Genomic DNA, 23541 nt, shown 5'->3' on the forward strand with positions numbered 1-23541 from the left:
CATCTCATGTTGCTCTGCAATGACTTTGACATTCAACACCTTACATGTTGGATGCTATGCACCTGTACAGGTAACATCAATTTAATGGAGGAAGTGAGATAATGTACAACAAACATTTGATTACTATAAACAAATCATTTGTGCAGATTATTCAACAAGAAATTTCAGAACTATCTTTCTCACACTCAAGAGACTACTGCTAATTAATTAATTAATTGATAAACTAAACTGCCACAGAAATCCTCAACACAAGTTGCAGTTTGTAGATAATGACTGTTACTCTATAACTTCTGTTGCAATGCTGGATAAACCATTAAGCAAAATAAGCACAAGCTTAGGACATCAAGGAAAAGGGGACAACACAGGAATGGTTTACGGCACAACAGAAATCATTTTAACCTGTTACCATATTTCTGTTGAGATTCTCTGTGTTTCTTTCAATTAATTTTAAATATAGCAAAGAATTTAGTAAAATAACTTAGTTATCATTAAGCTAGTGTTAGGAACATTAATTGTGACTAAGGTTTGGTAGAAGATTTTAATTCAGAACTTATGAAAACAAGACATTTGTACTACAGAGGTGGTTTCAGGTGGGTTGGTATCAAAATGGTTAAGACAGGAAGAACTAGCAGTGGCCCAAGGTGTCTTGATACTTATGTATCATTCACTTTTACATCTATGTTAACCCTTTTGTTACCATATTTCTGTTGAGATTCTCTGTGTTTCTTTCAATTAATTTTAAATATAACAAAGAATTTAGTAAAATAACTTAGTTATCATTAAGCTAGTGTTAGGAATATAAATTGTGACAAAGGTTTGGTAGAAGATTTTAATTCAGAACTTATGAAAACAAGACATTTGTACTACAGAGCCAAGCCGGTTTTGGCTGGGTTGGTAACGAAAGGGCTAAACTTGCTAAAATAATATTCAAAGTGATTTATATGATAAGAAATAGAATTTCAAAGTGTTCATAGTGTCATAGTGAGGATCTGATCAAAGACTTTGCAATTAAAAAAAAAGTAGGATAAATTTTTTTCAAATATAAATAAAGTGGAAGTATGCAAAAATAAATATTATATTCCATCTTAGTTTTGTTTCATTTTGAAAACAAAAAAAATTATTTTATGGTTTATTATTTATATTTTGAATTACGTATATATGGGGGCACCAAAATCTTTTAAGTGTTTAGGGTCTCTGTAGGTGTTAATTGAGACCTGGTCACTGGGCATTATAGACCACAAATGTGCAATTTGAACGGAGGCAATGCAAGTGGAAACTAGAGGAACATAATTAAGATCCACACTCAAAGATCAAATAGATACATATATTCATATATTCTTCCAGATTTACAAAACGGATGTATAAATTCCAGATATCTGGAATTTATATATCCGTTTTGTAAATTTGGAAGAATATATGAATATATATATGAATCCATTTGATCTTCGAGTGTGGATCTTAATTAATTATGTTCCTCTAATTTCTGCTTGCATTGCTTCCATTCAAATTAAGAAGTGCTATATATATATATATATATATATATATATAAAACTATGCATTATTTATGAAGTGCAACTGCTGCAATTAAGGATAACTTTGATGCATGGATCATGCTTTAATTAATTTAGGTGGTACCTTTGTAGTTGTTGTAAGAAGATGCAGACCCCCACTTGGCCCTTGTAATATTAGCCTAGCAGATCATTCAGATGTGATAACTGGATCTGCATCAGTATTGGACTGGTACTCAATTGGCCTCTTTGGGGATGAAAGACACAACTAATCTTGACAGAATATGAACTCAATCCAAATGGCAAAGAACTAGAATGAATATGGCAATGCATTCAACACAATGTCTCTTCTAATCAACCACCTTAGACAGACAGACAGACAGATAGATAGATAGATAGTTAGATAGATAGATATACAGACAGATAGACAGTCATGTACATACACACTGCAGAAAGACAAGAGGTTCATGGGACAGAGAATCACTGATGAGGTTGCAGAATGTGTAAGAAAAGAACTTTGACAGACAGACTAAAAAATAATGCGCATAGAAACTAAAGTGAAGTTCAAAGACCATCTTAGGAACAACAGGTGGAGAAAATGGATGCAAATATATAAAAATATGTGTGTTTGTGAAGGCGCATGGCTTAGTGGTTAAGGTGTTGCACCCACGATTGCGAGATCATGGGTTTCAATTCCCAGACTGAGCATTGTGTTGTGTTCTTGAGCAAAGCACTTCATTTCACGCTGTTCTGCAATCATTTCGACATCTGACATGTGGCACATGTTGCACCTGTACAGGTAATGTCGATCTGATGGAGGGAGTGGGCTTATGTCTACACAAACATTTGATCACTATAAACAAATCATCTGTGTGGTTGTTTGGTAACAAATTGTCGAACCCTCATACATCATCTAACAACTGGAGAGTCCATCATATATATATATATATATATAACTTATAAATGAGGGCAAACGAAAAAATTTCTAATGCCAAATATGCCGAAATTAAACACATTGTCCATAACCATTATAATTTTTTCACAATACGCACGCTACTCAAAAAAGGTCGACAGAAACTTCCATGGGTATGAGTGAGTATCTCATTTATTTCTTTGCCACATTTATCACTGACGAAGGGAGGGTTCTTATGAACTAACCCTGAAATCGGTCCGATATGGTAATAATGGAATTTTTTAGAAATTTCTGTCGACCTTTTTTGAGTGGCATGCGTATTGTGAAAAAATTATAATGGTTATGGACAATGTGTCTAATTTCGGCATATTTGGCATTAGAAATTTTTTCGTTTGCCCTTATTTATAAGTTGTTTATAAGTTTAACCTTTAAAGGTATTTTTTTAATATTGCTGGCCATTGATAAAAAATTTTTTCGGAAAAATTTTATCCTACATTAAATATATATATATATATATATATAAATGCAGTGTTTTGCTCAAGAACACAACACATCACCCAGTCCAGAAATTGAAATCACAGTCTTACAGTTATAAGTCCAACACCTTTAACCACTACACCATGCACCTCCACCAACTATAGATTATAGCTGTTAAGAATTAATGGGTTAGAAACCAGTTCCATCTTGGAACAATTCCAGGAATATCTGTTTATTGTAATATATATTTCTGTTTCTATAGAATACATTCTCTTGCTGGATCTAATTGCTTAATACAAAATATTCTTTTAAATATTTAACAAGCATAGGAAAAATATTGCTTCTCGGTGTTTGGTTAATAAGTATTTGTTGAAATCAAATTAGCATAGCATTGTTGTGACTGTGATGTTAATCTGATGCATTATTGAACCTCAAGGTCATAAGTTCTTTCATTCTGCTATCTCCCTAAGCAAGGAATCTAATACTGCTTATTCCATTTTGTTGGACTGACCAGAACTCAGCTCCATTCTTTCATCATTATTAAATTGTCAGATGAAGGAAAGAAATCTATCTGCCATTAAACCCAACAACTGCTTCAGTAACAACTAAAAAAAAAAAGAAAAGAAACACTCCACTAATACAAACATGAGAAAACTGATGTTAAACAGCTAAGTATTTAGATAGGTAGACAGATAGATATATAGATAGATTTTTTTTTACAATGCTTTTGCTCATCCCCATGACTTTCCATTGTCATCCAATTCCGTTATGAATTAGAATTGGAAGCTTAAGTCATAGATGATTACATGGATGCCAACCCTATGAATGCATTGTAGTTAATGTCTTGATAGAGCTTAGTGATCTTGACCATTGACCTTCTTGAATTCCTCTGCTCAGCAGCAAGGTAAGAAGTACCATTGGCTCAGTTGAGCTCTTCTATTACCTCTTCACAATCCATCATGCTGTAGCCATATGACTTCACTTCACCATATCCCTGGCAGTGTGGCTGAACAAGTGCTATGCTTTTCCAAAGGTCAGCCTGTAACTATGTAGGGCGTGGTCATCACTCTTTGAGGTACTTTCAAATACTCACATAGATAGATAGACAGACAGACATTGATGTAATGAAGAAAACAAAGGCCAACTGATGTTTTCTTTGTGTCCATATGCTCCCCAAGTCCACATACACCAATATCAGTCTATAAACATTTATTTGACAGTCCCAAAATCCATTAACTGCGCTTTGTTAACTGCATCAATGCAATTTTTAATAAAACTTTCAAGTTTTACTTTCATTTTTTTTTTTCTAGAACTGTAGTTTGAATTGTAGTATGGGCTTACCAATAAACTCGTTTGTTAAATTTCTGCCCTTTAGACCAGATTTGTCTTCTCAATCAAATATATTCCTTGAAATGAAAGTCTACTGACCAACTTGATGACTTGACTATGTACAAGTTATATAAGTTGACATTGTATATAAATTTATTAAGGCAGTAAGCTAGCAGCATCATTAGCACATGATTACCACCAGTTCATCCATCTGTGTTCAAATTCTGCTGAGATCAACTTTACCTTTCACCCTTTCAAGGTCAATAAAATGTCAGTTGAACACTGGGGCTGTTGTAATCAACTTACTTCTCCCCTGAAACTACTGGCCTAGTGCCAAAATTTTAAATCAAAATTAAATATAAATTTAAGGCTGTGAGCTTGTCGAATCAGTGGCATGCAGGGCAAACTGCTTAGCAGTATTCCATCCATCTTTACATTCTGAGTTCAAATTCTGCCAAGGTTAACTCTACCTTTCACCTTTCCAGGGTTGATGAAATATGTGCAAGTTGAGCATTCAGGTCAATTTAATCAACTAGGCCCCTCCCCAAAAATTTCAGGTTGTGTATGTATAGTAGGAAGGATATCTATATAACTGACATACAATCTTCCAATATGCAGTTTGGTAATTATTTCACAATTATTATTTAATACAGAAATATTATTTTGTAAACTTTTTTTGCCCTACCCATTCCTCTCCTTCCTATTTTTATCAAGTTTAAAATCTATGGCTCACAATCAAAGAGGCCACACTTTTCTTTGGTCCCAACCCAAACCAAAGAAATGTGGATAACCTCTGGTCTGCAATCTATTTTGTGCAAACTGATCACTATAGCAGCACCCTCTGTTGATGATTTTTTTTTTTTTTTTTTCCTTATTTCTTTCCATTTTATTCTAAGAATTGCTGTCATTTTACCCCATCGTTTTTCATTAATCTTTGCAGCAACCTTTTTCTTTTTCTTTTCTCTTTCTCTGTCTCCTCTAACTCTTTTTCTCTATCTCTCTTGTTCTTTCTCTCTCTCACTAAATATATATATACATATATATACATATCTGTTTTAAAAATATTTTCATTATTTATGCTTTATAGTATGTTCAGGAAAAGAAACCTCCTCTCAGTTGGAGTGGTGCAATTTCTTTGGTAAGCCTGGCACTGGCAACTTTTCTTTACCACATTCTCAATAATTTAGCTGTTACAGAGCCAGTCATGTTCTAGAGGAATAATTTTGCAGCTGACCATCATTTCACATTCCACCGTCCACTTCCCCACTCACTCACTTCACCTAGACAATCCCCAGCCCCTCCCCACTAATTAGGGCACGCTTTCAAGCATCTCTTGCTGAAGTAATTAAATCTCTACTATCAGTTTAGACATCGTAACACTTTCATCATTTAGAGTTTGCTTTGAGGATTAATCAGTGAAAGAGACTAGCCATAAGATGATGATATCAATTTAATATGCATGACCATGCACACAACTAATTGCAGATTGTGCAAGGTTTTGGTTACTTATAAACACTGTTGATCTTCTAAATATTAATGGAGAATTATCTTAGAGAGGTTATTCTATGAATACTTAAAATCTAAATCATTGTGTATATATAGTTCATTATTGGGGTATATGTGTGTATTTGTGTAGAATATCAAGGTATGAATATTAGAAGCATAATTAGGGGCTTAAGTGTATGTCTTTCTGTTGAAGATTTTTCACTATAAGTCGGACAACACTGAATTTGTTTCTTCCTGCATACAGCATTTGTCATTTCCTTTGTTGAGGCTCAGTAAAACCTTTTTGACCCAACCAAGCTGTTTCATGACATATCTTTAATAAGTTCTCTCACCTTTGATGGTTTTACGCGTGACAAATATTCCATTATTTCTTACTTTCAGTTCCCCCACATTTCTGCAACCGAACCACTGCCACGTGAACCTATATTTAATATGCTAGACGCTGCCACCACCATCTCTGTCCTACAATACCACTTTTTTCTTCGTCTTTTGCTGCCCAACACATAGAACTATATTATGTCTGTCCCATTCCTCTCTCTCACCCTTATAGGCCTTCTCCTTTCACAGCTCATATTTCAAGTTCTCAGTTTGGTGTAGATGGTGCAGGCAATTGAGCACAAGTCTAAATATTTTGCCCATTCGTATTTTGGTGTCTTACATTATAGCATTCCATTCCAAACAGGGTTGACTTTGCATTTTGTCTTTCAGAAATTGATAAAATAAAAAATATCTGAATACCAGTACTCTTTTACTTGTTTCAGTCATCTGACTGTGGCCATGCTGGAGCACCGCCTTTAGTCGAGCAAATTGACCCCAGGACTTATTCTTTGTAAGCCTAGTATTTATTCTGTCTGTCTCTTTTGCTGAACCGCTAAGTTACGGGGACGCAAACACACCAGTATTGGTTGTCAAGCGATGTTGGGGGGACAAATGCAGACACACAAACACACACGCACACACACACACATATATATATATACGTATACATATATACGTATACATATATACGACGGGCTGCTTTCAGTTTCTGTCTACCAAATCCACTCACAAGGCTTTGGTCAGCCCGAGGCTATAGTAGCAGACTCTTGCCCAAGGTGCCACGCAGTGGGACTGAACCCGGAACCATGTGGTTGGTAAGCAAACCACTTACCACACAGCCACTCCTGTGCCTGTAATATATACTCTTTTACCGACTTAATAAACTATAAATTTTTGCTCTTCAAAAACTAGTCCTTGTGTCACATCAAGAGATCTATTTTCAGTTCAAGATTCCACAGGTCTGAGATCTGTGTGTGTGTGTTAAGAGAGACAAAATCTCTTTTCTTCATCAACAAGGACAGTTATGTAAATCTCTCGGTCTTTTGAGATTCCTAGGCATCATCACATTCCTGCTAAAATAACCATCGGTGCTAATTAGGTGACCTCAATAACAGTGTTATTCAGCAGCTTCAAGACAATTATCACTATAGTAACTAGTTTGTTGCTATGAGACAAATGTACTTATTGTTTTACCAATACATTTAGTTCTCAAACAACTACTACTACTACTATGACTATTATTATTTGTGATAATCTCCCTCCCTACACCTCACCTGTGTTTTTCTTGTGGACATTGACTTATAGCTGTTTAGGCTGGGCATCAGTTTCCCCTTCTGAGAAAAGGGACTAGAAAATATCATGGCGCTGACCACCACCACCTGCCCTTCCTTCTTGCCCTCTTGATTAACTTATTAAAGAATAAATCATTTTATTTAGTTACTTTGTTGTTTTTTTATTGTTTCTTTTTAAATATTTGTCTATTTCTTGCTGCTGCCTTCTCTCCATATAAGGCACCAGTTTCCTAATTTTTGTACACAAAGTTCAACTGTTTACATCTTACTTCTGGTGGAGCATTAGATTATTATCATCAAGCTGTTTTATTTTGTTTTGAATTTCTTTTGTTTTTTTAAAGTTTTTATCCCCCACCCTTCTCCTTCTCTCCCCCTTTCTGTGTCACTCAATCTTTCTATCTCATAATAATCCTCTCATTACGTTTTGCAAGTTAACTCTGATAATGACATAACTAATTATCTGAAGTCTTTGTGTGTCCTCTTTAGCTATGGCTACAATTTGGATACTGCTCCTAATTGCCTGCACCTTTATCAGCTAATTAATAACACTTGATGTGGCCAACACTGTAGAGTTATAAACTAACTGCTTTTATAAATAGTATTTACATGTGTCCTTATTGGGGTTTCGCATTGAAATCATAGCAGGGTTGACTTCAGCTTCCATCATGTCATGATCGATAGAATATGTACCTGTAATATACATAGAGAATCAATTCCATTCTTCATATTCCTGCCTTACAAATCTATAGCCTTGTACATTATCATCATCATCACTTTAACATTCACTATTTCATACTTGCATGGAATTGGACAGCATTTACTGAGGTAGATTTTTTATAGACGGATGGATGTCCTTTCTGTCGTTAACCCTCACTCGTTTCTGAGCAGTGTACCAATGTAGGAAGCCATTATCATATCAGTGATTAGAAACAGCAAGAACTCAAAGAGGGTCTGCAGTGAAAATAATCTATGAAAACACTTAGGAAGTGCATCTTTTAATTGATGATGCTATTTAAAAAAAGCCCAACCAATGAAACTGGCAGAATAAGGAGCCAGAGTGAAGATTTTAAGATTAGCATATATCATCATCATCGTTTAACGTCCGTTCTCCATGCTAGCATGGGTTATTCACTTAAAATCTAAAGCAGACACAAAAACAGAGCCAGGATCTTAATATTGTCTATCTAACCTAATATAGGGGAAGAGGAGAAAAAAATCCCGAGTAAACTAAACTCGTTTGTGGAAATAAGTAGTAATCTGCATCAGAAAAAAAAGACAGTTAATAAAATATTAGTTCGTGTGCTGCAAGATGTGAATTTTGATAATTCTGGCAGGATCATTCTTCGTAGTGTTCCACACGCTCTGCATTTCTTTGAATAAGGGTTCTTCCTTTGCGAAAAGGAAACAATTCCAATTCATGGTAAACAAGAGATATCAATCATTCCATTTTACATGTTGATGCTTTATGTGGTTAAAAAATGTGCTTTTGTGCTTAATAACCACATGGTGTTGCGTTTCATTCAATTTACATGACATCTGGGGTCCAACTTCTACCATAGTCTCAGGCTGACCAATGCCTTTATAAGAGAAATTTGTTACATGAAATCTATTTGAAAGCCCAACCACTGTATGTGTATGTGTGTGACTGTGTGCATGTGTGTGATAAAAACTTATATTTAGGTCAAGTAAAGGAGGAGGTAATTCTTCAGAAGGGATATAACTCTGGAAATTCTTAGCCACTTAAAATGAGTACCTAGAATGCAGTACCCCAGCATGGTATCAATCTAATGATTAATATATATATATATATATATATTATATATATATATATTATATATATATATATATATATATATATGTATAATGAAAAAAATCAAGGTATAAATGCCAAAATAATTTAATCATAAAAAACATTTTAGGACCCAAGTCACTGGGTATTGACTCGTCATCACGCTGATGACAGGTCAATACTCAGAAACACAGGTCCAAAAATGTTTTTTATGATTAAATTATTTTAGAATTTTCTACCTTGACTTTTTTCCTTATGTATATATATATATATGTGTGTGTGTGTATATGTATATATATATATATGTGTGTGTGTGTGGCTGTGTGGTAAGTAGCTTGTTTACCAACCACATGGTTCCGGGTTCAGTCCCACTGCGTGGCACCTTAGGCAAGTGTCTTCTACTATAGCCTTGGGCCGACCAAAGCCTTGTGAGTGGATTTGGTAGACGGAAACTGAAAGAAGCGCGTTGTATATATGTATATATATATGTGTGCATGTATGTTTGTATGTCTGTGTTTGTCCCCCCACCATCGCTTGACAACCAATGCTGGTATGTTTATGTCCCCATCACTTAGCGGTTCGGCAAAAGAGACCGATAGAATAAGTACTGGGCTTACAAAGAATAAGTCCTGGGGTCGAGTTGCTTGATTAAAAGCGGTGCTCCAGCATGGCCGCAGTCAAATGACTGAAACAAGTAAAAGAGAGAAAGAGAGATATGTATGTATATATATATATATATATATGTATATACGTATATATATATGTATGTGTGTGTGTGTATATATAGATATATATATATATGTATATACGTATATATATGTGTGTGTGTGTATATATATATATATATATATATATATAGACATATATATATGTATTCATATGTGTATATATATGTGTGTGTGTGTATATGTATACATATATATATAAAAGAGTAAAGAGTATATATATAGACATATGTATTTATGTATATATATATAGACATATATATATGTATTCATATGTGTGTGTGTATATATATATATATATATATATATATATATATATATATATATATAGACATATGTATTTATGCATATATATATATATGGACATATATATGTGTGTATTTATGGGTATATATACACGGGCGTGAATGATAGTGTATAGAAGAACATATTGGTTTAATGCATGAAAGTACTAGTTCAATCAGAACGAACATTTAATATTCTATCATTTCATTATATTATATTATTACAAGATTGTAAATAAAACGTGAAAAGAGACAAAGTTAGAATTCCTTAGATTAATATATATGTTTGTGTGTATGTGTATTTATATATATACACACATAAATATATATGTATATACACATACTTACATATTGTATATTTCAATAGAATATTTATCAAAATTTATAAAGAAGTAAGCATACGTAACTTATTGGAAACTTGGTATGGAAATGATCTGAATTATGCAGAAAAATCCTTTGTACTTAGTTAATCAGTTCCTATCATAAAAAATCTGTAAAGTAATATAATATAATATTTAAAAGGATTTATTCGGATAACTCCCATAGATATTATTGCCATAATAGATATTTGAAAGATATTTAGAAACAAAATATATGTCTAAAAATAAACGTCTGTCATTTGTTTTGCTACTGAAATATAAATGAATATTTAAAATTAAGAAAAATACAGTGTTTGCTCTTTCAAGTTGAAAGAATATAAACTATAAGCCATACAGCTGACATTTAAAACTAAATGGAAAGATAAATGTGGTTTTTGTTTGTTTTGTGGTACAAGCACATGTGAGTAATAATAAATCTGTGAACGAGATATAAACAGTAACTGTACGACAATGTGAGGTATATTTGCCATCTCAATAGGGCTAAACACTAAGGGTGGGTGTTACTGTAGCTTGTAGCCCCAGGAGAACATCGTCTCCAGCTGGCTTTAGGCACACTTTCTGTGCCCTTATGGTATTTGCAAAGGGAGGTCACCCTTCCCTCGTCAACCTAAGTGATATGCATGGACTGCAGTTTCTAGGTTTTGACCTGTCATCAGCGTACGACAATCACCGGTTTTCGAAAACCGGTGATTGTCGTACGCTGGGGCTACAAGCTACAGTAACACTCACCCCTAGTGGTTAGCCCTATTGAGATGGCAAGTATACCTCACATGTGAGTGTTTACTATAAATGCATATGTGTATGTGAGTAGAGCCTGGTGTGTGTGTGTGTGTGTGTGTGTGTATTCTGTTATTGCTTTCAGTCTTTGAACTGTGACTGTCTCTGAGGTACCACATAATTTATCTTATTGAGACCCCGGTATTTATTTCAGTCTCGTATTTATTGAATTGTTAACTTGCATATTTAGTATAAAGGGAGGCAGCTCAATGCCAGTAAACTTAAACACACACAAACATAAACACACATACTGATGGCTCTGTTAATTTGAATTGATGATGGATGTACCCAATTATCATCTCAGAAGCATGGTTAACTCAATCTCAGCGTTGCAGTCCTTAGCACAGCTGCTGCACATAAAGGCTAATAATGAAGATGCAACACATAAAATCTGTTATTGCAGTGCTCTTGATGCATGTATGTGATCTAGCCCTTCTTTTTACACGTGCTACCGACACAGGTGCCAGTGAAGCGACGTTGGTAACGATCACGCTCGATTGGTGCCCTTTTACGTGCCACGGGTACGGAAGCCAGTTGGCTGCTCTGGCAACGATCACAACGATCACACTCAGATGGTGTTCTTGGCATCATGCTAGCACAGGCATAAGTGCCAGTAAGGCGACGCTGGTAACAATCATACTTGAATAGCTGCTCTGTCAACGATCACACTCATATGGTGCTCTTTGCACCCTGCTAGCACGGATGCCAGTCATCGAATTGATTTTGATTTCACTTGCCTCAACAGGTCTTCACAAGCAGAGTTTAGTGACCAAAGAAGGAAAAGGTACACATAAGCGGGCTGGTTATGCTCCTGGCATAGACCACAGGTTATGGTTTCATCTGGCTTGCCGGGTCTTCTCGAGCACACAATACATAAGACTTTGTATACAGCAATCTCTATCTGTGGTGGGGTTGGAATTTTGCCAAACTCTTTAAGAACTTGATCATGGCACCAGTAGCTTTCACTATCTGCTTGCTGTTCTTTGGTTTGAGGAATAGGTTTGGAGAGCCTGTTGGTTCTAAGTAGCTGAATTCATCCTTTATTCATTTGATATTATTACCTATTCTGATACTGGGGACTTTAGTGACATCTTGGCTCATGAATACCATCTTCGTGAAATGGACAGTCAAACCAAATTCCTGAGGTAATGTGTAAGGAAACCAACTAGCCTCTGGAGGCTTGACTGTATGTTAGATCTCCAGACAATATCAGTAATGAATCTTTGACCTGGAATGTATTCAAACACATTTGTAAAGGAGGTAACATAACCTCTGACCGAGAAAGTCTGACAGCGGTTATATGTCTGGATAGGAGAAAGGTTATGTGTAGTGTTTCTATTGCCTCAATTTTTTTTTACATGAAAGAGTTAGCTCAATACAGTTTCCTGTCTGCCAGTTCTATTCACAAGGTTACACTTAAAGACATGGCTATGGTTGTGTGTGTGTACATGGGTACAAGGGTACTAGCATGACTGTGGGTTTTAGGTGTTTACTTCACAGCTGTATGGTCCTGAGTGTGATCCCACTGCGGGTCACCTTGAGAAAATATCTTAGTTTCAAATTGACGAATACCTTGCATTAAATATAGCTAGACTGTAAAAACGACAATGTATGTAAGTCGGTGTAAATACATTGCAGTATATGCATTTGCAAAAGAGAGGTAACTCTGGAAGAAATGTATCTTATTCAATGAAAAATCCTTAAAATTAACTCCAGACTAAGTATCAAGAGCTACCTGCTCCAGTGACTAGAACTTGTGAAAGTATATACATAGATGTGTACACTCACACTGACACACATCTGTTAGTTTATTTCCATCAAGGCCAAGGCTATGCTGAAACCCCACAACCCTTCTTCAAGTGTATGTGTGTGTGTGTGTATATATATATATATATATATGTATGTATGTGTGTATGTATGTACAGGTATTAGTTAGTGTGTCACAAGGTACTTTTCTGCTGTCACCATTATCCATCACCCCCATCCCTGACTCACCATCATATTGCTATCAAAAACACACCACACCTTCTCAATGCTTCTATACTTAGTATTTAGTTAGTTAACAGTAGTTAGTTGCTAGTAACACTTGGATGTGCACATGGTCACCACTGGCTACTTATGTCTTATTTTTAGTGATTTTTTTTTTTAAATTCTTGGTCGTGTAACAAACTTTTTTTTGTATTTTCCTTGGTGGTTGTTTATATTTTTTCTTTCCTACAAGTTTTTTTTTTCTGTTAGTTAGAGTTCTACATACAGCACGCTTATCAATTCTTAGTTTTGTTATGAACTCATGTGTATCCAGTTACTGTTTTATGCAAAATTCTATATTCTAAAGCACCTTACTGTTACTTTTTTTTTTTCACTGGGGGAGGGAATTTAAATAAACCAAAAAAAGCTAAAAAGTAATAATAAAGTAATGTTTGGTAAATTGTCAAACAGAATAATCATTAATTTTTTAAATCTATTAACCATCAATTAAGTTATTTTTTAAAAAGTACATAATGTCCGTTTTTCTTTTCCTGGCAGGATTCATTTGTTTATTTATTAAAAATCGTTGACCAAAAAAATCCAATTTTGCTCTCTAAACTGTTGTCACTATCTTTTGTTTTTAGATGTATGTATGTTTTATATACATGTGAATGGTGATATAATGTCTGCTATATAACTAATATGATTATGAAACAGCTGTAAGCTAAGGGAATAAACAACTATTCTCTCACTTCACTTATCTGTTTAACTTATATATAAATGTTTTTTATGTTCCTTTTACAGTGCTTTGGTGTATGAATATTCATTATTTGTGGACTCGAAAAATTAATGTATATGACACACACACAGAATGTTAGGCTAAATTTGATAGTTTGCATAAAAGGAAACGAAAATACAATATGCCATCCAAAAGTAAAAATATTTTAAACAATCAAAAAATATTGAACAGATTATGACTGGGAAATAACAGCTTACTCTAAGTAGCTGCTCTCATCTTCAACCATGGCTCAAGATGGTTCTGGAACCTGATGCATGTATTTCTCACTTTGTCCATGGGATGATCTTCAAGCATCTCCTTGATCTTGACCACCAGCTCAGCCCTGGTGTTGCAGGCCGAGCAATTGGTATCATTCTCAACAGTGCATCACACATCATAACCCTTGGGATTACAACCAAGGGAATTATGAGGCCAGAAATTGAAGCAACTGAAGTCATAGAAGTTCTCCAACAACCACTTCTGACTCTTTCCAGAGGTATAGCAAAGATCCAAATCCTGTTGCCAAAATATGGCCTTCCAATAACAACTCTCTCCAGCCAGGATTTGACCACAGTCCCCTGCAGCTTCACTTAGTTGTCTAAATTGAGCCTAAGGCCCTGTCCAAATATGTGGGATGCATGATGTCACCCTCTCTGGAGTCACATTCAAAGACCATCACAATTTGGGGGAACCTGGTTTTCATGATGTCCATATCACCTCTTGCAGCCTTTACAGTGTTCACAGAGCTTAGAGCAGCAGTCATGATGTTGGCATTTTGATACCAGGTGTGAATCATCATGATACAGGTAGCTCTCTTCCACTATTCTGATAGCTTCCAGTCCTCCATTTCAACTAACTTTTTCTCAACTACAACTTTAATCTTTATGCTCTCCAACTCCATTGACCAATTCATCAAGTTGTCCTTGAAAAAAAAAGGAGGCATAAAAGTCATCAAATTTAGCTGAAACACCCTGCGTATATTTACCTTACATTGTCAAATAGTATATTCCTGGTTATGACATAACTGGTGAAAAATTTATTGATTTTGCCTGTATGTTGTCTTCCCTTTTTGCAGATGTGATAACAAAAAAAAATCTACAGGCATGGCCAAAATTCCTACAAGGGAGACAACTCTTTCCCTCTCAGAGAAGGGGGTTTTTTTATCACTTGTTTTCTTTTTCGCATTTATCAAGATTGTATATTTACCTCCAGCATTAAAGAGTCTATGTGCTTCTGGCCTGTAGGTCTGATGAGTTATCTGTATTGCCAAGTTTAAAATTGGGAAAGCAATGCTAACTTTCTGACCTATGATATGCTATAACCAAGAATATACTATTTTACTATTTGATGATATAAAAGAAACCACACATTTCTTTTAAAGTGTGCTTTTTTTTTCTGATTTATGGACAATTGGCCAATAAATACATACATGCATACACACACACACACACACAATGTTGTTGTTGAAGGCTGTATAATACAAAATATTCTTAATTAATTTAAATTTCCATTTCAGTTGCAAGAAAAATACAAAAACAAAAATTTTTTTAGCAATTATTATCAAAAGGTGGTGATAATTATGACTTCATCTTTAATAATTATGACTTCACCTTTGTTTAGCAAATGTCTTGATTTGGGTTTGTCTTGAAACTGAAGCATCTCCATCTTGGTAGAACCATTTAATAATAAAACACAAATGTTGTTAAATTCTAAGCTGAAACTTGTCCCATGAGATGAATTTCACAGCCTTATGCATTATTAACCATTGAAACTGGCCCTACCCAGTCCCAAATATTCGATCTGTTTTATGTTCAAACTGACCTGATCTGGCTTCTCACACTTATCCTATAATGTCATTGTGAAATAAATATTACATTTAACTGAGTAATCTGAATGGAATACTAAAGTGTTAAATGGATCTTCCTGGGCTACATTATCTAATTCAGTGGTTCTTAATTTACATGCTTAAGGAAAATCCAGTTCTTGCTTACAGATATAGACAACATGTTTTGGTCTGTTCAACCTCATCAGTGATTATATTGTCTCTGAGGTCTGCTTTATTGGTTGATGAAGATTTTTACTTATAGAAGAAGCCATTGAATTTCACTTGTATACACTTGTATATAAAAGTCTTGTAAAGTCAGAAAGTCGTAATAAAATAAAAAGCTAGCATTCTATGAGCCTATGTTTTGAAATATGTATGTATTTATATTGCATGTATGTGTATTAACAAATAAGGTGGGAGTAAGATTTCACTTCATACTATAAAGTTTTATTAATTTATATTAAAGCTTTTGTTGCTTCTCCAAGGTTCATGTTTCTGTTTTCATTCACAGTGTAGGGAAACTTTCAAGAGCCAAAGAGAAAAACTTCTTTAAGTATATAAATCTGTGTGTGTGTGTGTGTGTGTGAAAGAGAGAGATAATCTACCTGTATTATCTTCAAATTGGCCAGATCCAGCCTTTCACACTTATCCTACTATATTATTCTAAAAATAAACAAGATAGCACATTAATTCAAACAATGTGATAAATAAGCATGACATTAGACAGAAATCTGAGTGCTAAAGCATTAAAGGTATTCCAGCCTTGACCATACCATCTACTCTGGGCTACATTATATAATTAGTGGTTCTCAACCAGTATCTATATGACCCTTGGAATGTCCATATCAGATTTTGTTGTAAAAATGTATGTGCAAGAAATTGCTTATACTTCTCCAATACACAAAATATTTAAATGATGTTTTTTTATACAATTCCTAAAAAGTACAGGAGTGGCTGTGTAGAGGTGCAGGAGTGGCTGTGTGGTAAGTAGCTTGCTTACCAACCACATGGTTCCGGGTTCAGTCCCACTGTGTGGCACCTTGGACAAGTGTCTTCTACTATAGCCTCAGGCTGACCAAAGCCTTGTGAGTAGATTTGGTAGACGTAAACTGAAAGAAGCCCATCGTACATATGTGTATATACATATATATATATATGTGTGTGTATGTTTGTGTGTCTGTGTTTGTCCCCCCAACATCGTTTGACAACTGATGCTGGTGTGTTTACATCCCCGTCACTTAGCGGTTTGGCAAAAGAGACCGATAGAATAAGTACTAGGCTTACAAAGAATAAGTCCTGGGGTCGATTTGCTCAACTAAAGGCGGTGCTCCAGCATGGCCGCAGTCAAATGACTGAAACAAGTAAAAGAGTATTTAATTATAAAAATGTAATGGTACGGCTATGAGGGTCTGCCTGAGTAAAACGGGAATCAAAGGGGTCCATAGGCAAAAAATGGTAGAGAAACACTGATCTAATGCATCTTTTTCATTTTAAAGATGACAATATAATATCTATTTCTAGTAAGTTGACTAACCACATAGCAACTCCCTCATTAGCTCATAATTAGCTTTGTTTGTATGGCAGACAGGTCTGACCAGTTAAAGCCAGATTTGAATTTAATAATTGTTTTTAACATAGGTGCAGAGCCAGAAGTTTGGCAGGGCGGGGTAGGAGAACAGTTAATTATATTAACCTTAGCTCTTGGCTGATATTTTATTTTTTTTACCCCTAGAATGATGAAAGGCAAACATGAGCTCAGTAAGATTTGAAAGTAGAGTGTAAAGAGCTGGAATGAATTCTGCAAAGCATTTCTTTCCAACTCTTCAACAATTCTGTTGATTCCCCAAATGGTAATCAAACCAAGAATAAAGAGTGGAATTGCTTGAGAAATGGTTTGTTTACCAATGTTCTGTTGATGCTAAACTGTAACTTACAAGAGTATATGTGTTACAGATTATATTATTTGGAAAATTAGACAAATTAACCTTATATTCCACTGATGGAAGAGAATGAGTAAAGAGATTAAAAGACTTAGGAACCTATTTTCCAAAGTCCTAATAAATAGCTCTCTCTCTCTCTCTCTCTTTCTCTCTCTCTCTCTCTCTCACGCTCACACATACATTCATATACTTGTACAAACACACACGTCTTTGCATACACAAGTAAACACCCACATATATACACACACATACATCTGCAACTAACAGTCAAACTCATACTCTCACAAGTGCATGCATACTTGCACGCACAAACACGAGTGTTAACATTCTTCATTCTATATTAGCAGTTTTATTCTCTCATACATTCAAAAGATATATTTGTGTTTATAATTATATTTACTTCTGACAAGCAAAATCTAATTTTCCTATTAAAGAAAAACATTTCCCATCAAATTATCTCCAACTTATTACATTCCAGCTGTACTTAATTCCACTCGCCTTTTACTTTTATCATCCTACAGTAAGTCGACTTGGCTATGGCTTCATTGTTTTTCTTTTTCTTTGTTAAACAAACCTCAACCCTTTCATGGCTGTATTTCCAATGAAATACGCTGCTTTTATGTTTCTATCAGTTTTGAAAACAATCAAGGCATTTAGTAAAATAACGTTCTTTTTCATTGATTTCTATATTAAGCTAGTACTAATAAAAGCTTCTTAAAAGAAAAAAAGAAATCATCGTGGAATGTTTTCAGCTTTGCATCATAGAACCAGAGGTAGTCTCGAGTGGGTTGGCACCAAAGGGTTGAGAATAACAATTTGAACTCTATGACTTCCAGACATTTAATGAAAGTTTTTTTTCTTCTTAACTTGTAAGCTCAGTGTTTTTTTTTTAAGGGTATAATGAGGATAATAAACAAAATTTTCTTTTTCAATGAATTACCTAAATTTGTAATGTATTAAATTATTGTTTTCTAAATAACAAGATAAAAAAAAATGCTGCCTCTTATTTTCCATTTAATTGATAAACTATCTGTTGTGTTATACTCTGTTTATTTCGAAACACAATAACAAACTTTTATCTTATAAAACAGAAGATATTCTTAGCTAGACTGACTTGGATATATGTGTGTGTATGGTCATGTAAACAATTAGGTCTAATTACAAATTGGAACTAATTTATAAATTGCAGACTCTTAAACTGAATCACCTTCCACTGTTTACCAATTTATTTATTCCACATTTTTTTGTGTATTAATGTTATGAAGTTTGTTGAGATAATTGACATTTCTCACTTGGAATGTCTTCTTTAATATCCTAACAGAAAGAAATCTCTGTATAGTGCCATATATGACCTCCACCTATAAACAGAGAGGCTTGTAGATTATCTACCAAGGATGTGGCACAAGTGAATAGAAGGGTTCAGTTTTTAGTAGCATATCTGTTAATAATAATTCTTCATACTGAAGGCACAAGTCCTGAAATTTGGTGAGACAGGATTAGTTGATTACATCGACTCCCAACCCCACCAGTGTTTCACTGGTACTTAATCTATTGACCACAAAAGGATGAAAGACAAAGTTGACCTCAGCAGTATTTGAACTCAGAACATAAAGCAGACAAAATATCACTAAGCATTTTTGCTTGGTATGCTAATAATTCTGCCAGCTCACCACCTTAGTTATAATAATAATAATAATAATAACAACAACAACAACAATGATTATAATTTCAAATTTTGGCTCAAGGCTTGCAATTTCTGGGAAGGGTAAGTTGATTATATCAACCCCAGTACTCAACTGGTACTTATTTTATTGACTCCCAAAAATGATAAAAGGCAAAGTCAACCTCAACTAAATATGAAACCGAAACATGAAGGCTGATGAAATGCCATTAAGCATTTACTTGGCATGCTAACAATTCCTGCCAGCATGCCACCTTAATAATAATAATAATAATAATAATAATAATAATAATAATCCTTTCTACTAAAGGCACAAGGCCTGAAATTTGCAGAGGAGGGGACTAGTCGATTACATGAACCCCAGTGTTTCACTGGTACTTAACTTATAAACCTTGAAAGGATGAAAGGCAAAGTCAACCTCGGCAGAATTTGAACTCAGAATGTAACAACCTGCGAAAAATCGCTAAACATTTCATCCAATGTGCTAACAATTCTGCCAGCTTGCCACCTTTATAATAATAATAATTAATAATAATAATAATAATAATGGTAATCCTGTCTACAATAGGCTCAAGGCCTGAAATTTGGGGGAGGTAGATAGTCGATTACATCAACCCCAGTACTCAAATGGTACTTATTTTATCAATCCAGAATGGATGAAAGGCAAAGTTGACCTTGGTGGAATTTGAACTCAGAATTTAAGAACAGACGAAATTCCGCTGAGCATTTTGCCCAGTGTGCTAACTATTCTGCCAGCTTGCCACCTGGAATACTAATAATAATTGTTTATTTTCTTTTTATAGATATAATAAAAAAATTATTATTTCTGATTTAGGCTAAGGAAAATGCATGCACAAATAATGCATAATTTAATTCAAAACAATGTGAATAGATAAGTATTACATTTGACAGGGTAATCTAAATGCTAAAATTGGTGTACCTCAATTCCGGTTTCACTGGATCCTGTAAGCCTGGTAGTGTTTCTCTTCTTCCCCAAGATATGAGCACAACTTTGCCTCAAAATGCTCATCCACCTTTGATAGGTTTTGCTTTTTAATACTGTGGGGTGGCCACATCAATAGGAGGGTCAGTTAAGAAGCCAACCACTTGACTATGAAGTGACAGGTTATAGGTTTTCATCAGCCTGTTATGAATTTGGTTCCCCACCTGATAATCATTTTGCAGACCCCAAAAGAGGACAAGTTAAACTGGTTTAAAATCAGAACATTAAGGGGTTTAACTAAAACAAAATACCACCTGGCATAAAGTCTAATACTAATTCTTAATCACTTCTTCATTTTACACAGAAGGTATTTGATGAAACAAAAGAGATAGAGTTTACTTTCAGACAACATCATCATCATCAACATCATTTAATGTCTGCTTTCCATGGACAGTTTGATAGGAGCTGCCCAAGCTCCTGTTGTCTGTTTTGGCATCGTTTCTAAAGCTTCTTAACACCAACCATAGGCGTAGGAGTGGCTGTGTGGTAAGTAGCTTGCTTTACCAACCACATGGTTCTGGGTTCAGTCCCACTGCATGGCACCTTGGACAAGTGTCTTCTACTATAGCCTTGGGCTGACCAAAGTCTTGTGAGTGGATTTGGTAGATGGAAACTGAAACGTAGCAACAGATGAGTTACTGCTAAGCATTTCACCTGGCATGCTAATAATTCTGCCAGTTCACTGACCTGATAATGATGATGATGACAATAATAATAATAATATAATAATAATAATAATAATAATAATAATCCTTTCTACTAAAGGCACAAGGCCTGAAATTTGCAGAGGAGGGGACTAGTCGATTACATGAACCCCAGTGTTTCACTGGTACTTAACTTATAAACCTTGAAAGGATGAAAGGCAAAGTCAACCTCGGCAGAATTTGAACTCAGAATGTAACAACCTGCGAAAAATCGCTAAACATTTCATCCAATGTGCTAACAATTCTGCCAGCTTGCCACCTTTATAATAATAATAATTAATAATAATAATAATAATAATGGTAATCCTGTCTACAATAGGCTCAAGGCCTGAAATTTGGGGGAGGTAGATAGTCGATTACATCAACCCCAGTACTCAAATGGTACTTATTTTATCAATCCAGAATGGATGAAAGGCAAAGTTGACCTTGGTGGAATTTGAACTCAGAATTTAAGAACAGACGAAATTCCGCTGAGCATTTTGCCCAGTGTGCTAACTATTCTGCCAGCTTGCCACCTGGAATACTAATAATAATTGTTTATTTTCTTTTTATAGATATAATAAAAAAATTATTATTTCTGATTTAGGCTAAGGAAAATGCATGCACAAATAATGCATAATTTAATTCAAAACAATGTGAATAGATAAGTATTACATTTGACAGGGTAATCTAAATGCTAAAATTGGTGTACCTCAATTCCGGTTTCACTGGATCCTGTAAGCCTGGTAGTGTTTCTCTTCTTCCCCAAGATATGAGCACAACTTTGCCTCAAAATGCTCATCCACCTTTGATAGGTTTTGCTTTTTAATACTGTGGGGTGGCCACATCAATAGGAGGGTCAGTTAAGAAGCCAACCACTTGACTATGAAGTGACAGGTTATAGGTTTTCATCAGCCTGTTATGAATTTGGTTCCCCACCTGATAATCATTTTGCAGACCCCAAAAGAGGACAAGTTAAACTGGTTTAAAATCAGAACATTAAGGGGTTTAACTAAAACAAAATACCACCTGGCATAAAGTCTAATACTAATTCTTAATCACTTCTTCATTTTACACAGAAGGTATTTGATGAAACAAAAGAGATAGAGTTTACTTTCAGACAACATCATCATCATCAACATCATTTAATGTCTGCTTTCCATGGACAGTTTGATAGGAGCTGCCCAAGCTCCTGTTGTCTGTTTTGGCATCGTTTCTAAAGCTTCTTAACACCAACCATAGGCGTAGGAGTGGCTGTGTGGTAAGTAGCTTGCTTTACCAACCACATGGTTCTGGGTTCAGTCCCACTGCATGGCACCTTGGACAAGTGTCTTCTACTATAGCCTTGGGCTGACCAAAGTCTTGTGAGTGGATTTGGTAGATGGAAACTGAAACGTAGCAACAGATGAGTTACTGCTAAGCATTTCACCTGGCATGCTAATAATTCTGCCAGTTCACTGACCTGATAATGATGATGATGACAATAATAATAATAATAATAATAATGACAATCAGTAATGGCATATATCATGCTGGTATCTATTTTGTATTTGGTTATCATGAAATAATATATATTTGTATTGTAAAGTATCAGCTTAACCTCACAACCAATATACTATGCACGTGTGAATGCACACACACACACACAATTCATTTTATTGTTGATTTCTTTTTTAATGTATTTTTTTTTCCCCAAGTCTGAATTACATTATTATGCTAAAATAGATTTCTGTTTTCAGTTTTATACAATTACATTTTCTGTTATCTGTAATTTACAACTAAACAAGGAGAAATGTTATAGAAATTTTTTTGCAATAATGTGATAGTTTTCATCTTAATTTAGTCCAGTAAATTCTCTCTCACTCTCAGAGAATCTCAGCAAAATTAATTATTTGATTATTTCTAGTGTTTACTCATCGTTTGTGTATGTGTGTGTGTGTATATATCTATATGTATATATATATATATATATGTGTGTGTGTGTGTATGTGCGTTTATATATATATATGTGTGTTGTATGTATATGTATGTATACATATGTGTGTGTGTGTGTATATATATCTATGTGTATATATATATATATGTGTGTGTATGTGTATTTATATATATATATGTATATGTGTGTTTATATATGTATATGTGTGTGTGTGTGTTTATATATATATATATGTATATGTGTGTGTTTATATATGTATATGTGTGTGTGTGTTTATATATATATATGTATATATGTGTGTTTATATATATATGTATACATATATATATATATGTGTGTGTTTGTGTGTATGTATATGTATATATGTATGAAAATATTGACTGTAAATCCAGCTGCAGCAGATCTAAATCTTTATCTCTCTAATTTACA

At 34.6% G+C, this 23541-nt stretch overlaps 1 protein-coding gene across 1 annotated transcript in view; it reads left to right on the plus strand.

Moving 5' to 3' along the window:
- LOC115224093 (syntaxin-binding protein 5) overlaps positions 1-23541 on the plus strand; it is a 370435-nt gene that overhangs the window by 257268 nt on the left and 89626 nt on the right. The window contains exon 16 of the mRNA XM_036513088.1: positions 5315-5365. Within this exon, the coding sequence (XP_036368981.1) occupies positions 5315-5365 (51 nt within the window). The remainder of the gene's footprint in view (positions 1-5314; positions 5366-23541) is intronic.

Source organism: Octopus sinensis, linkage group LG24 (assembly GCF_006345805.1).
Source record: "Octopus sinensis linkage group LG24, ASM634580v1, whole genome shotgun sequence".
Lineage (NCBI taxonomy): Eukaryota > Metazoa > Mollusca > Cephalopoda > Octopoda > Octopodidae > Octopus > Octopus sinensis.